The sequence below is a fragment of the Tigriopus californicus genome, chromosome 8, assembly GCF_007210705.1.
Source record: "Tigriopus californicus strain San Diego chromosome 8, Tcal_SD_v2.1, whole genome shotgun sequence".
In the NCBI taxonomy this organism is placed as follows: domain Eukaryota; kingdom Metazoa; phylum Arthropoda; class Copepoda; order Harpacticoida; family Harpacticidae; genus Tigriopus; species Tigriopus californicus.
In genome coordinates, this window is record NC_081447.1 from 14,955,677 (window position 1) to 14,970,349 (window position 14,673).

The 14,673-nt window shown below is 45.9% G+C and overlaps 1 protein-coding gene across 1 annotated transcript in view; it reads right to left on the reverse strand.

The window, feature by feature from the left end:
* Window positions 1-14,673, reverse strand: part of LOC131885853 (transcription factor AP-2-epsilon-like) — a 27,189-nt gene that overhangs the window by 11,554 nt on the left and 962 nt on the right. The window contains exons 2-7 of the mRNA XM_059234038.1: window positions 12,886-13,077; window positions 11,576-11,680; window positions 5,496-5,559; window positions 5,060-5,258; window positions 3,383-3,501; window positions 857-1,001 (exon numbers count right to left, since the gene is read on the reverse strand). Coding sequence (XP_059090021.1) covers window positions 857-1,001; window positions 3,383-3,501; window positions 5,060-5,258; window positions 5,496-5,559; window positions 11,576-11,680; window positions 12,886-13,077 — 824 coding nt within the window. The remainder of the gene's footprint in view (window positions 1-856; window positions 1,002-3,382; window positions 3,502-5,059; window positions 5,259-5,495; window positions 5,560-11,575; window positions 11,681-12,885; window positions 13,078-14,673) is intronic.

Consider the following 14,673-nt stretch of genomic DNA (forward strand, 5'->3'; position numbering starts at 1 on the left):
AGGCCAAAGAAATAAGAAAAAAAAGCGAATGGGGCCGAGGTATTTTAGGGATGAATAATCCTAACCGTGGTCCGATTTTTTTCCGATTTGATGCGAAGTTATCATTTCATCTCTCTCTCTCTCTCTCTCTCTCTCTCTTCATCCAACTTGTCTCGGGTAAGATGGAAGATCGAGATTTGATACCGGGTAATCAAAGTCGAATTATTATGGGTATCAATTCGTTGGGATTCTTGGACAATTTGGAGATTTGTCAGAAAAGGGGCCCAACAGGTTGGATCACTGCTCGAAAAACCATCACGCCAACCCCCGAGAAATCATTATTCATGGCTTTGGAGCTTCGGAGACCCACTTCTACACAGCCGAGTGGTCTGACTCTAGCCTATGATTGTGTTTGTGTGCGTGTGTACATAGATACACAATACAGTTGTGGCGGGATGACCAAACTGGTTCTCGGACTGAAATGCCTTCGATGGATTGAATGGTAGTTTAAAATCTAAAAAAGATCTACAACATCATCCAGATGTTTATCTCAGTGTTACACTCTGGGTCTCAAGATTTTTGAGTGAGTCCAGAACGCGAGTGCTTGATGGCGGCTGCCTGGTCCTCCTAGTACGCGTATAAATGTACTGTGCGTACGTACTTCAGGGATTCCTGCCGCTGTTGCTACATTTGTTGGGTCTCTTGGCATGCAGATTCAACCAAGATGGATGGCTTTATAAGTGAGAGTTTTTCCCCTTCCCCTGACTGGACTTGAATGCTTCTCCTCGATGGACTCCACCAATATTACAATAAATACCACCGGTGGATGGATAGCAAAAGCGTACTAGTTGGTAGTTTGTACCAATGATCGACTTACTTGGCAGCCATTACAAGTTCTCTCCGTCGATACATATCGCTGGGATCTGAACTACTCTGTCGACAGAGGAACTCGGACACTTGTCGAGCGGGAAATTCGGTTTCACACACATAACCGAAATCACGGGCTAAATGGATGGCTTCACCTGAAATAGAAACAGAGCGGTGTGTGTATAAGTTTAGGTTGCCGGGCAAGGAAAGCACGATGGACATAGTACAGTGGATTCGGCTCCGAGAACCCTCATCCCTTTCCATGGGACGAGGGTCCAGATCCGTTAGGTAATACTGGCTCCTCATTCCACAAGAGAATCCAAAAAGGGGGCCAAAACCTTCGAGTCATCTTGATCGACCATCCACCGCTCCAGATTGGGAATGCATCACCAACCAACTTGTCCGACCAGGTAGTTCAAATTTTTAATTGCCGTGCATTATGGCGCAAAATGCCTTGCGTGCAACATGTCCAAATTCACATACATTGGTACACGCACGTGTGTATACATACATATGTGTGGGTTCTTTTCTCTCTCCCTACTCTTTTCTTCTCTGCCCTGTCTTTTCTTTTCATTATTCAAAGTGTCTTGGACATTTTCCGAAGGTGGTTGGTTGGTTGGTTTGAAGTTTGTGAAGTTTCGTTCGGTACTCTCCTTGAGACTTGAACTTAAACAGTTTCTTTTTCCCTTTCTTGTCAATTTTTCACCCCCGTTTCCGGGGGCCAATTTTCTCACCAGGGTGGCTCCCGACCAAAGATTGTGTCCAAATCAGGGAGAGAAAATAATCCAGAAATCTTTGCAGACCTTGGGAGAATTTCTTCCCCCCTCACCCTCTTTCTCCCTCCTCTTAAATCTGTCACATATCAAAACCAGTGTGTAAAAACGACTGGTAGTAAAAAAAAGGTATGACAATAATTCATGTGTTTTTATTCGGAGCCTCGAAGTGGTTGTTTGAACCAAGTCAGATTGGAGTTGCGAACACGCGACCAGGAAATCAATGTTCCAAGATCGTTCAGGGTTCCATTTGCCAATGAAATATAGACGGCTGACGTTCTGGATTCGAAGCAGATTAGGGACTGGTACAATTTGGATATTTTCATTCCAACTGATTGGCGATCTAAATCACTTGGAGGTGTTGTTCCACGATTGGGAGAGTCTCCATCCAGTTTGGCGCAAAGTTGGTCGTTGTCGTCATTGTTGGTAATGACAACATTCTCGAGTATATCAACCAGAGCGGATCTCGACAATTTTCCCACCTTCCAAGCAATCTTTGGCTCGAACTGACTTTTATTGGGAGTCACTGTCAATATTGTATTAGGTCAAACCTCCCAATATCGTACACGTTCTTGACACAACAAGCCGTGGAAGGTAAAACTCGATCAACAAAGCTGCGAGTTCCTTTCAACATCTGGCATGATCATTCATCGTCACCCTCATTATGCTCGAGAATTAGAATCTTTTGGCGAGCAATCTCGTCAGTGGATTCCAGAGCTTGATATCACAGCTCCTTCCAATTTAGCTTCTTCCCAAACCATCAACCATCCACACGCGTCCGAAGAGTCGCCGCCGTCAAACCATTGTCTGCTCCGAATCATATCACGAGATTGATGTTGTTCTTCCTGGACCTTTGAGAAAACACACTCACTCACTCACGGATTGAGTTGCCCAGGTTCGAGCCTCCCCCTTTCTTTCTACCGTGCCTTACTGTGGGTTTACTACCGACCACCGAGGACCATAGGAGCTAGCAATCACTTGGAAGGAGCCCGTCGTGCGGCTGGCAATTCTTTCGAATTGGAGTGTGTGAATGGATCTGAACATTTCTCACGAGTTTCGTAACGCTCGTAAAAAATCATAAGTTGCCAATCCCGTAACCATCAACCACACTCTAATCTGGTCTGATAGTGGTGGTGGGGTTGGGGGCTTCTGTGGCAGGTAAAATGGCTTTTGCTCTACAAATAGAGCACCATATACGTGCATGCAATACAATGCGCACTCATACACATAGGAACACAGTCGGTGGCTGCCTGGCTTTAAAGAGGTCTCGCTTCTCTTGTGATTTATTGTTCAAACGCTAGATTTGCTGCTCCCTTTGATATGGTTCGTTACTTTCTCTGCATTCAACCAGTGGTCGTCACACTTGGGATACAAGAATGAGAACGAGAAGGAGCAGAAAAAGTCGAAGGGAGAAACACTGATTTCCCACCCACCCCCTACAACCCTTGAATTAACGTCATTTGCTGTCTTCAAAATAGTGCCCGGAACTGGACAATCAGATAATAAAATCCTCCCCCCCCCCTCTTCCTCGTGTTTGCTTAAGACAAACATAACCGCTCGTATGAGCATTGACAATCGATTTTGGACAATGGAGGGTCGATCGAGAACAAGTTATCTTTCCAATCAAATACCGACAAGTCAGCTGGATCTGGTTTCTAACTCTACAAACCATTGGAATGCTGAATGCAATTTCCCCATTTCGGAGTAGCTCAAGTAGCAGGCCCAGCCATACAGTAATACGGTATGTATGCTCTCTGTCTTACCTTCAACTAAAGATGTCAGAAGAGTCACATTGGCGGCCTTTCGTCGGCCGGCGGGCAGAGCGAGACCGATTTTGTCGAGTTTGTCGCGAAGGTTGCGTCCGCCATCTTTTGACTTGGCCCTGTGGAGAAGAACAACAGAGAAAACATGAAATTAGGGTCTTGGTCTGGCTATTCCAATTTCCCAACCCCGCCGAAACACTTTGTCGACATGACGACTCTCATTGTGTGGGGATCGATTGTTGGGGAGGAGGAGAGTCAGTGGTAGAGGCTGTTTTGTAGTTGTAATTGTCTGGTTACTGTACTGCATATATAAATATCTATTCCTGAGCAAGCAAGCCAAGCGAGTGGGTCTAGTTGCTCAGAAAATGGGTTCATCTTAATTGTCGGGCATAACTCACTGAGCATACAGACCACATGTCAACACTCGCATTCGCGTTTATGGTGGCCCCAACTAACGACCCATGAATTGGGTGAGGGCACAAGAGAGCGCTCGAACTTGAGAACCTAAATGTCGACGCTTGAAAGGTTCTCAAGTCAATATTGAGAAGACCTGATTTGGAGAAGCAGTGCTTAACAAACGAGTATTGAAATAGGTATTGAAAAGTAGATTGCCAGATAAGCCTTGTAAAACAACGTGTTTACGCTGGGTTAAGCTCAAATTGAAGCACCACTTTCACTCCAATCCTGCTTTAACACATTGACGTACTACTCGCACACACCGTATACTTAGCCGTACATGTTCAAAGGGGTGAAATATCTAAATAAGTTCCACACAAGAAAACGGTGGAGGATTCCCCTTTTTGCACAACCTATCTCTTCGTTTTAAGTTGGAGACAAAGTAAATTATGGAAGTTGATCCCCCCCCCCCTCCCCTTTTTCTCTGAGCTAAGGAAAATTATCCAACATACCACATCTCTATCAAGGGATGGAAGGGACAAGGGACCATGGTGGGCGGATGGATTTTTGCATTCTTTTGAGTGTTCTAAATGGAATTAACGGGGATAGCTCGGGGCGAAAAGGAAGGAAAGAACGCAAGAGGGCTTTCCAACCATTCATCAGGGTTACCAAAGCCTCATCTGAGCCAAGACAGGATACGCTCTCTAAACTGCCATCCCATGTAGTAGGGATACAGACAATTCACAAACTTGCATTGAGCAATTCTGTCAAGAAGTGCATATGACGAATTATGCTCACGCATCCAGCGCCAAACTTGATAGGGAGAGGAAAGAGGAAAGAGGAGCGGGAACAGAGAAGACAGAAGAGAGAAGATGGGGAGATCTGCCTACTCCAAGCTGGGGGAGGACGACGACGACAACGATGCCATTAACTATGGTTTTGACATCGGAATGATAATGTCGAATTTCCTGGAGGTTGAAATTCGTTGAGAGCCCCGACTATCCGTCTTCTCATCTCTGGCTCAACATAATCTCCCAATCATGGATCCGACCCAAGTAGAGTCCACAAAACTGACCCCCAATCCTGACTTACTTTCGAGTGGTATGACTGTAAATAAAGACGATTCCCCCCCCCTATGACGGCAACTGACGGCGGGGGAAATCGGCAATACCAAGAAAGAACGGAGAGAGCGCGAGAAGGGGGAAAAAGCTCGCCAGATGAAGCCAGAGAAAGCAAGCTCTCTCGAATTTCGAGCAACGGAGAGAGTATCGTAGTACTTACCGCCGCAAGACTCCGCCCAAGAGAGACGCGTTCAGGCATTCTGGTGGCGACAACCGCCGTTGGACCTCGGCCACAGTCACCTTGTATTTGGAAGTGGAACTCAGGAGGGAAAGGCGTCCGGGGACTGAACAGAACACGTCGGCTGGACTGGTCATGAGACCGCTGCCATCTTTGATGTTGGGATCTCGGGTGCGGATACCTGCGGAACAACAACAACAACACCAACTTCAGACACAGATTGATCTGAGCTTATCATGTGGATGATATGAACTTCGCAGAATGGAGGGAGGGAGTCACATGGATAGGGGGATGTATTTTTAGAGAAAACAAAAGAGGGTGACTTCAAAGAGCGAAGCGAGCGCTTCCTTTTTTCATTCAGTGGTCGTTATGGACTTGGGGGACAGCCGAGGGTGGAAAAACAAAGAGGCTCACGTACCATTTTCCCTTTTGATTTGGAAGGAAGGCTCTCCGGGTATAAAGGCTGTCTCGCCTTCCACAGGCTGAAAACAAAGGCGAAAAAAAGGCTTTAGACAGAGAAAAAAATGTGAATGCCCTCAATTGGAACCACCCCCACATTTGAGTCGAGCCCTACGACATTGGTAGCTTAGTAACTTTAGCAAGGCCTGGGTCATTGAAAACCAACCTCAAGCGAATCCGATCGGGATGTGCTCGGGTGCTTTGAGACTCGAACATGAACAGTTTGTAATGGTTTGATCCTGATTTATCTCTAAGGTTTGCTTCATTTCATGTAGGAAGCCTCAGCTCATCGAGGTAGGTAGTAAGTAGGTACTTGGTCTAAGGTCTAGTAGCCATGGTGGTAGTCAACGAAGTAGAGGTAGTATAAGTAGAGGTAGACATAAGCATGGAAGTCGCCCTCATGGACAAGCTCCGGACTCCAGGATGGGGACTCTCACACATGGACCTGTAGACAAGGGCTGTGCAGCCACAACAAAACCAAGTTGAAAGGATGAATTTGATAAATGTTGTTGAACACCTCCTGACAAGACAAGATGAAGTGAACCCAACCAAACATGGAGATCTCGACATTCGATCAAAGGCTCCATGCAGCACTCGGAACATATTGGGCGGCTCAATGAATGAACAATCTGCCCAATTGAGTTTTCGAATCAGGAGAGGGCCACTTTGGGGGGAGAAAAATCTATCAAGGGCAAGTCCGTGGAATTGGACGTCTGGTCGGGTTGTTCAGAGTATCATCATTAAAGCTGGTTCTAAGCCAGCTCTTGACAATGCTTAGATGAGCTCCTTGGCACTCACTCCAACGAGCTCGATCAAGGGCTCTGATTGTGATCATACTAAGTGTTTGATCTCAATGAGAGCCTCAATGATCTTTTACGAGTACATAAGAAGGCTTGTTTGCCGCCCGGTTCAACCCGCCGAGCGAGCACCATGGCGTGATGCACCACTAACTATTTCATCCACTGCATACCAGCACGACGGACTGCTATCTCTTTGTCGACTTTCATCCACTGTACACTGATTAAGCCTTTTCAAAGAGGACGTGAAAGAAATTCAAGATAATAAAAGGAATCACCCCTAAATCTCCAGTCACAATCACAATCGCTCAGAAGTCATCTTGATGCCGAGTATTGACCGACCATTCGGCTGTCAAGTGTCGCAGTGAAACGGATTGGGCCGTGGAGCCTCGTACGACGTACATTCACTACTTGGTATATGGTAGGTACGTGTGTGTGTGTGTGTGTGTGTGTGTGTGTGTGTGTGTGTGTGTGTGTGTGTGTGTGTGTGTGTGTGTGTGTGTGTGTGTGTGTGTGTGTGTGTGTGTGTGTGTGTGTGTGTGTGTGTGTGTGTGTGTGTGTGTTGTGGTGTGTGTGTGTGTGGTGGTGTGTGTGTGGTGTGTGTGTGTGTGTGTGTGTGTGTGTGCGTGGTGTGTGTTCACGGAAGGAGGTATCGTTCACAAGGCCGTAAAAAGCGATGAATTCCAAATGAGGTCTTGGCCTCTGAACGGCTTACTGCGCTACGCATCCCATCACCTTCTCAACGGGGCCAAGACAAGACTTATTTTCGAGGAAAACACTATTACTATGAGCTAGCTTCTTGGACTGTATTGTACTAGTGTGTCAGCCTACGAAGAGGGCACAGGTGCTTGGGACTGATTTTCAGAGCGTTCTTCTTCTTGACACTGAGAACAATTCGATTTTGAGAATCTCACGCGGACTTAAATGACCATTAGCACCCAACTTGGCAGGACCGCTCGACCTAGGATTTCTTCTACTTTTGTCTTAATGGGTGGACGTGGTGGTGCCTCTGAACAGTAGTTTTAACTTATGAGAATTAGAAGAAACTGCTAGTTCGAACGGATAATGAGGGGCGAATCATCATCACTCTTCGGGGGCGGGGGCAGAGCCCAATGGAATGAAACACCCAGGTGGGAAAACAAGGAGCTCTACCCGCACCACGCTCGAAAGTGGCCTGACATGGATTACAATCATGAGGTTGGTTCAGTCAGTCAGTGTGAGTCCTGCTTTGGCTAGGGACAATGGTCCCAACAAGAGCAACTCAACCAGACCCGGTAGGATTCCTGTTCGCAGCACCCACGGGAAAAATGATGAACAAAAAGTCAAAGAACTTGGGGAAGAAAAGAGACCCATTGTTGATGGACTGACTGACATAAAAGAATCTCTCATCCACTTTCAACATGTCATACCATCGTCGCCGTGTGCGGGTACATCCATCTCAAATGTGCTGCCTTTGAAGGAAAGTCGGCGGGAAGCGATTCGGCCCAATTGTCGATTGTTTAGATGTGAGCTGTCAAGCGCATAGGCGGAACATTTAAATGCTCGTGACATTTCTGTTAACAAACAACTCGCGTTGGGCCGGGTGTTTATGCATTGATGCCATTCGTGGAAGAGCAACGAAAATAATCATGTCCCATTGCCATCTTCCATGATCCCTAGGGTGTGCTCGAAGCTGACATGAGAACATATAATACGTCTTGAGGCAACGACAAGACCGAAATTGTCGGCGGCGTCTCTTTGGCCATTGGAAGCTCTTTTTGTCGTTCGGTCTGACAATTGACTTCTCGCTTCCATCCGTGAATTGAATAGGGAAGCTTTCAGGTGCTGGAAAAAAAGGAACCCCAATTGTCTACCAACATCGATCTTCATCTCAATGGATCAGGTCAAAAGGAGTGCAAATCTATTTCTTCATCGGCGGTACATCCATCCAGTAGCTTAAATTCCTACTACGTACGTTTGAACAAGAGCGAATCGGGGGAAAACGTTGCGAACAGGAGGGAGGAAGAAAACTCAAGATTTTTTTTCAGCTTTCGAATGAAAGATGACAACCAAGACGGTCATCAACATCATCCTGACTTGGAAGAGCCCTTTTTCTGACCAAGTCAGCAAAAAATCCAACTTTCAAGGGGTCGTCAGTATCGCGCGTGTGTTCGTGGTGGTTTTTTTGCGGCATGGTGAACGGAGCTCCGTAATTGTTCTTTCTCCTTCACTCCTTGAGTTGGGTCAACCGAGATTAAAGCACAAGTAGAAGAAGAAGCGAGAGAGAAAGAGGAGGAGAAGGAGGAGAAGGAGGAAGAGGTGGAAGATGGTGATGCTCTGATGCCTCCCCTCTCTAATTATTAGGAAGTTGGGCAAAAAGAAATCCACAATCAAGCTCTTGAACTTGATTGACTTTGATGCCAAGCCTGACTCGTTGTTCTTGTAACACACGAGAGAAGGATTAAAGTCTTAAATTTCACCTTGGTTGTGGAGACGAAGACAAAGCAAGTGCACTATCACACACACACACACACATGTCGTTCGTTCTTAAACTCGTATGTATGCAGGTACTGTTGCCTGATCACAGTTTCCTTCGTAAATTCTGGAAATGGCTCGACGAGTACCTGAATTGGCAGGATTTCCCCCGATAAAATGAGAGAAATGAGTGTTTTTCATGACTACATCAATGGTTTTTAGCATAAGAATCCCTCTGGTATGACATATACGTTGCCGGGGAGATTTGGGGGATTCTCTTGAGTGATTGGAGCGGTTATCGTATTCAAGCATCTCGGTTGTTGCTGTCGAGATTGTCAACACATTCATCTGCTCAAGGTACTTTCTAGTATTATTGGTTGTCGTTGCTAGGATGGAAGCAGCCTTAGAGATGGAAGACACTCTCTTGGTAATCCGAGTTAATAATGTAAAACCTGGCTGACGAGTGGGGCGGATTGGCCTTCTTTCAATGCCTGATCGGGTCGATCTTGGACAATGTTTTCAAATCATGTTTCAAATTTGCAATCATGTTTCGCTTATCTGATTCTGAATCGGAGCAAGTGATGTCGAGAGATCTCGCGTGGAATCTCTCTCGTGGTCGAACATTAAGAGACCGAGAGAGAGAGAGAGAGAGAGAGAGAGAGAGAGAGAGGGAGGGAGGGAAAAAATGATATTCATTTTCCAGATCAGGTTCTCGGAGACTGTTCTGCACTTTTTTATTGTTCACCAGCATCCATCCATACTACGTACTAGCCTTTATCCAGGAGCATTGGTGGTGGTTCGTTCGTAGTGGAAGTGCCGACGACTGAGTGAGTGAGCTCTGGCCGATGTATCATCCATCGGCTGAGGCAGCCATGAACTGTGAGCTCGCTCATAAGAATGTGCAGAGGAGCATTGCTGGCATTCCTCAAGCGTGTTCTCGATCGCTACAATTCAATTGAAGGCCTCTCGAAGCCAGTGAGCAATCGGGGTAATAACTTCTTTTGTTCTACTCAGACAGGTGCTTTGCTGACTCGTCGAACAGTTAGTTGCTATTATTATGATCATCATCATCGATGAACCCGTGACGCTCCAAAGGTGCCAAACCCAGTGGGGAGAAAGACAGAAAGACAGAAAGACAGAAAGACAAATTCAAGACATGGGGCCAATGTGCTTGTGATGATTCGGTCCGCTTGACTTTTGGGTGCCCTCAACTGAACCCCAATTGTTCGGAATGTTCAAATGAAAAAACAACCATCCATGTTAATTGCGCTCCACAATCTGGAGATTAATGTTGCTTGGACAAGAAAATGAGGGCATCTGAGTTGTTGCTCGCCCCAACGGAGGAAAGGGCCCTCATTTTTTTCCTCATTTTTTTTTCAGGAGAGGGCCCTCGTTGAACTCGAAGAGCACTATAAGTAACCATTAACAGGTTTTTGGTCGCTCTCATATTAGAAAAAAAAACTTTGATAAACGCAAACTCTCTGTTCTAGGCCTATAATCAGAGCGCTGCTTAGCTGAAGCTCATGCTGCCACCAACCTGTCTTATTTCATCTGGACTGCATGCCCTCTGCCAACTCCAAGCAGACTTTGGTGCTCTCATGTCTTCGTGATATCCTTGAAATATTACACTTTTTTAAGAACCAAATCACGCCCAAAAAAAAACAATTCTTGGGTGCTTCTTGAATCGCTCGAAAAGCAAAGTCTGGTGGGATCCACAAGCTAGTGCCAACCAACCAACCAACCAGTTTTGTACATTTTCACAATTCTGAATTATCATCCGCGTCTTCTCGCATGTGCTCACATCATTGCATACAAAGATTCAGATTTACGGTGGCAAAAAGGGTTTGGCCGATCCCGGCAGAACACACCAACCCAGGTAGACTACTTCCCTCCTAAGAAAGGCTCGGGTTTCTTTGGTTGGATCAATTTCTTGGGAGGCCAAGATTATCCGGGCAGGGACATGTTTGGAGGTGGTAAAGAAAAACATTTGGGACGGTGACGAGCGGGTATTGATAACCAATGTATGCTTATTTGCTTATTAAGAGGTCCACGAACCGTCAAGATGGTGGTGATGGCGTGTGCTTATGAAAATGATCATCACCACCACTCTCATTGCAGAGATCTTCCACTGTGCTTCCACTGACGTGAGGAGTTTAAAACCCATGCAGATTTTTAACACAGGGTTGAAGGAAGCTTTCGGGAAATGAAATTAAGCTTTTTTCTGTCTCATTCGAATGAAATAACGCCGGGTTTCCCTTTGACTTTCTGCTGAATCAGATAAAAAGAAGTGCATCTAGACTCTCGCAAGTAGTGTCTTCTTTCTCCCTCGCGATTTTTTGCTGGTTGGTTGTTAAGCACGAAAATCACACTCATTTTTAAATGGAAAAATGCCCTATCAAACCATCTCTTTCGTTCTTTCTCTCTTTCTTTCCCCCGTTCATCCGTGTGTACACATATATTGTGCTCTCTACCCATCTACAGTACCCATGTAGGAGAGTGAGTGTGAGTGTGAAGTAGTAGCGAGTCACACCACCATAATTGGATGTTTCTTCCTTCCCTCTGATGTTCAGCCACCGCATGGAAATGGGATCTAAATCATGGAATCTATTATTAACAATCCCAAGCTTAATTGCCTCCAATTCCGTTCCTCTCGCCTCATGTAGAAACCCCTTCCTTCCATCGATCGACTAATGTGAACCGTAGGAAGATCAGCTTCTTCGCGCACGACATTTCACCTCCAAGAAAACAATCATAACAACACGGATCGAGGCAAATCGGACGGACTTACATGTTCATTGTTGTTGACTGTGATGTTTTCATGGGTTTCCAAAGGTAGACGAGTATAATGATCTGTGGCTCTCCGATCGTACGAGAAAGCTGCGTGCATATTAGCCTGAAAAAAAGAAAAAAACAAACGGGAGTGAAAAACCAAAGGAGCTCCCAAAAAAATCAAAACCAGGCGTCGAGCCTTCTTTTGTCGCTCAACATATCCCAAATGAAGATAGATCGACAATTTCAAAAGACACCGGCTGGAAATTGCTCTTATTAGAAGTCAGGGGATTGGGTTGGTTCTCGCCTCCTGCTGGACATGACATGAGCTTGGGCGTAATTGAATTTAACTTCCCCCTCACTCAGTCAGTCAGTCATTCGTTCCTTGGTCTACGTATTTGAGCCCAGTTCAAAGGCTGAAGAGCTGAAGAGCTCCTTTTCAAGCCGTCCGTACGTCCACTTCCAAAAGGCATTCAAATCCTGCCACCAGTGGGGGCAGTGCAGGAGGCAAATCACTGCCAGTCCCCCCGGTACATCCGCCTTGGCCGTACAGCCGCCAATAATGGCTCTTCCTGCCCTACCCATCCCGCCAAAGTCATAATAGACACACAAAAAGGAATTCATTTAAGCGCAATTAAAACCTCGTTCCATCCAAAGACAGGGAGGAGAGCTCCTCCGTTCCGATCGTCGAGTCTGTGCGCGTTTGGTCCCTGAATTTGCCACTGACACGAAACTTGACGACGCGAGCAATTTCCAGCTAGGGCCAGGAAATTCCAGATCTTCAACACTTGTGGAGGTCGTCGTAGGTACGTAGCTACGTAGGTACGTACATTCCTCGCTCATCCACGGCACTACTGAATATATGACGGGTGCATGCACGCAGACGAACAGAGGTTGAAAAATTGGCACAAATTTGTGCAAACCAAGGCAGGGCCAAACACAGGGCTTCTGTCTGGCAATTGAGTGTCCAAAGGAAATAATGCGAAAATATGCAAATTACGGGGACGAGTTTATGCACGCTCTCTCAGAGAGTGCCGATAATGATAAGCAAGCAAGCAAGCAAGCAAGCAAGCAAGCACGCCAGCCAGCCAGATTTCTGGAACTTGAACATAGAGTATCTTAAGTTATTGCCTCGAATTGCCTTTTCATTCTAACCACCCACCCACCAACAAACAAACAAATCAACAACAGACAGATTGACCGGGAAACACGGACATCAATAATGAAATGGAGTCCTGGATGACGTTCAAATACTATATAGCATTGGTTAATTAACTAGATTGAACCCATAACCAAATGAGACCTTGGAACATAGAAGATGGAACTCACTTGTGAGGTTTGAAAATGTAATGAATTATTTAGACTATAGGGATCGCCGGCCGAGAGGTGTGGCGATTGGGTGCCAAACACCTCGGGCGGAGTCTGTTGAGGGAAAGGCGGAAAATGGTAAGGCGGGTTGAAGTCCGTCCGATGGTTGGACCCGGGGAACGTCCCGGATGAGATGCCATGACTTAAGCGTTCCTGGAATAGAAAAGAGCGAGAAAATGCTGATGAATACGGTAGGCCAAGCCTGACTTGGATGAGGGACACTCGTCAGTTTAATAGATACTCTTCTCGGTTGGATTGGACAAACAAGATGAAGCCAGTCAAGAAAGACAATCAAAAACGAATTCACAGTGGTGATCAAGAGTGTTTACGGGCTCGATGATGAGACTTTCAAATTGCGCCCCAGATCCATTCAAGACCGATCGCCATTTGCTAGTCATTCCATGGTCATTGCGAACACCGAGGCCAAAAAGACACTCACAATAAATCACAATTTCTGCTCCACTTTTCCTCTTCCTTGTCCACGTGCTTTTCAGCACTTCTGCTATGTACGTACGTAGTGGGTACGTTCATTTGGACGCGCAGTACATCATGGATGAATTTGGTTTTCTCAGGCCGCAAGGCAATGAACACACATATAGTATACCACTCACTCACATACGAGTTCAAGTGCATGAATTGAAAAGAAAGGAAGGAGAAAAATGATCTCTTTCTGTTTGTGTGTGTGTGTGTGTGTGTGAGTCTCTCCGTGTATTCCAGAAATGTTTTATTCTTTCAACCTTTTGTTGTGGCTTTTCCCTCCGTCCGTTCACATTTTTTCCCAGCCAAATTTAATGAAGCAAGTAAATGGCCTGGTCATGGTCATAATGGCCAACACCATGATCATGACAACAACCAAAGAACCAACGAACCAACAAAACACATCTCGAAAACAGGTGGAAAACACTCATCTATCTATTATGATCAGCACTCACTCACACATGTTTGGTTCCGGTGGCTGATTCACCGATTTACGAGCTTCTCGTGCCAAAAATTATGGTTTGCATTATTAGGGTGGTGGACGCTCTTTGACTAGAAAAAACTAAGCAAGCCGCAAGTTGACCATGACTGGACAAAAAAATGGCCAAAATTCCGTCAGGCATGAGGAGGCGACCCAAAGGACTCTCATGACTAACGGGCTAACGGGTGTAAGCAATGACGAACTGACGGAACCAGCAGAAGCCAGGTTCATCTGAGCAGTTTGGACGTTTTACAACCATCAGTACACCGATGAACCCTAGATAAGATTTCCGAGATGTGCTGTACCGTACATCCGCATCTGCCGTACAGCAGCGTTTTACAACCATCAGTACACCGATGAACCCTAGATAAGATTTCCGAGATGGCAAACATGGAAAACTTGTTATCAGCAAACTGGTCTGATTTAAAAGCAGTTTATGGCACATTTAAAACCCAGACCTTGATGGCTTTGCAACCCTCCCCTCTACTCCTCCCCAGAACGATTTGGTCCTGGCCAATTCACGATGTCATTTGCTTCCACCAAAGCGAACAAAATATGCCAGAAAGAGAGAGTGAAAATGGGGATGGCCAAGGTTTTAGCTAAGAAACCAACCGACTAATCAACAAGTCGATGGCCATGAGGGGACGAAGTGAAGGAGGCATAGACTGGCTGACCAAGTCTCTCGTCATGGATATTCAAGTTGACAAGGGTTTTATGAGGCCATGGTAGAAATTGGACACATCAGGATTGGAAGTCCCGTNCTGGACGGGTCTCGACGTTATACCTATCTT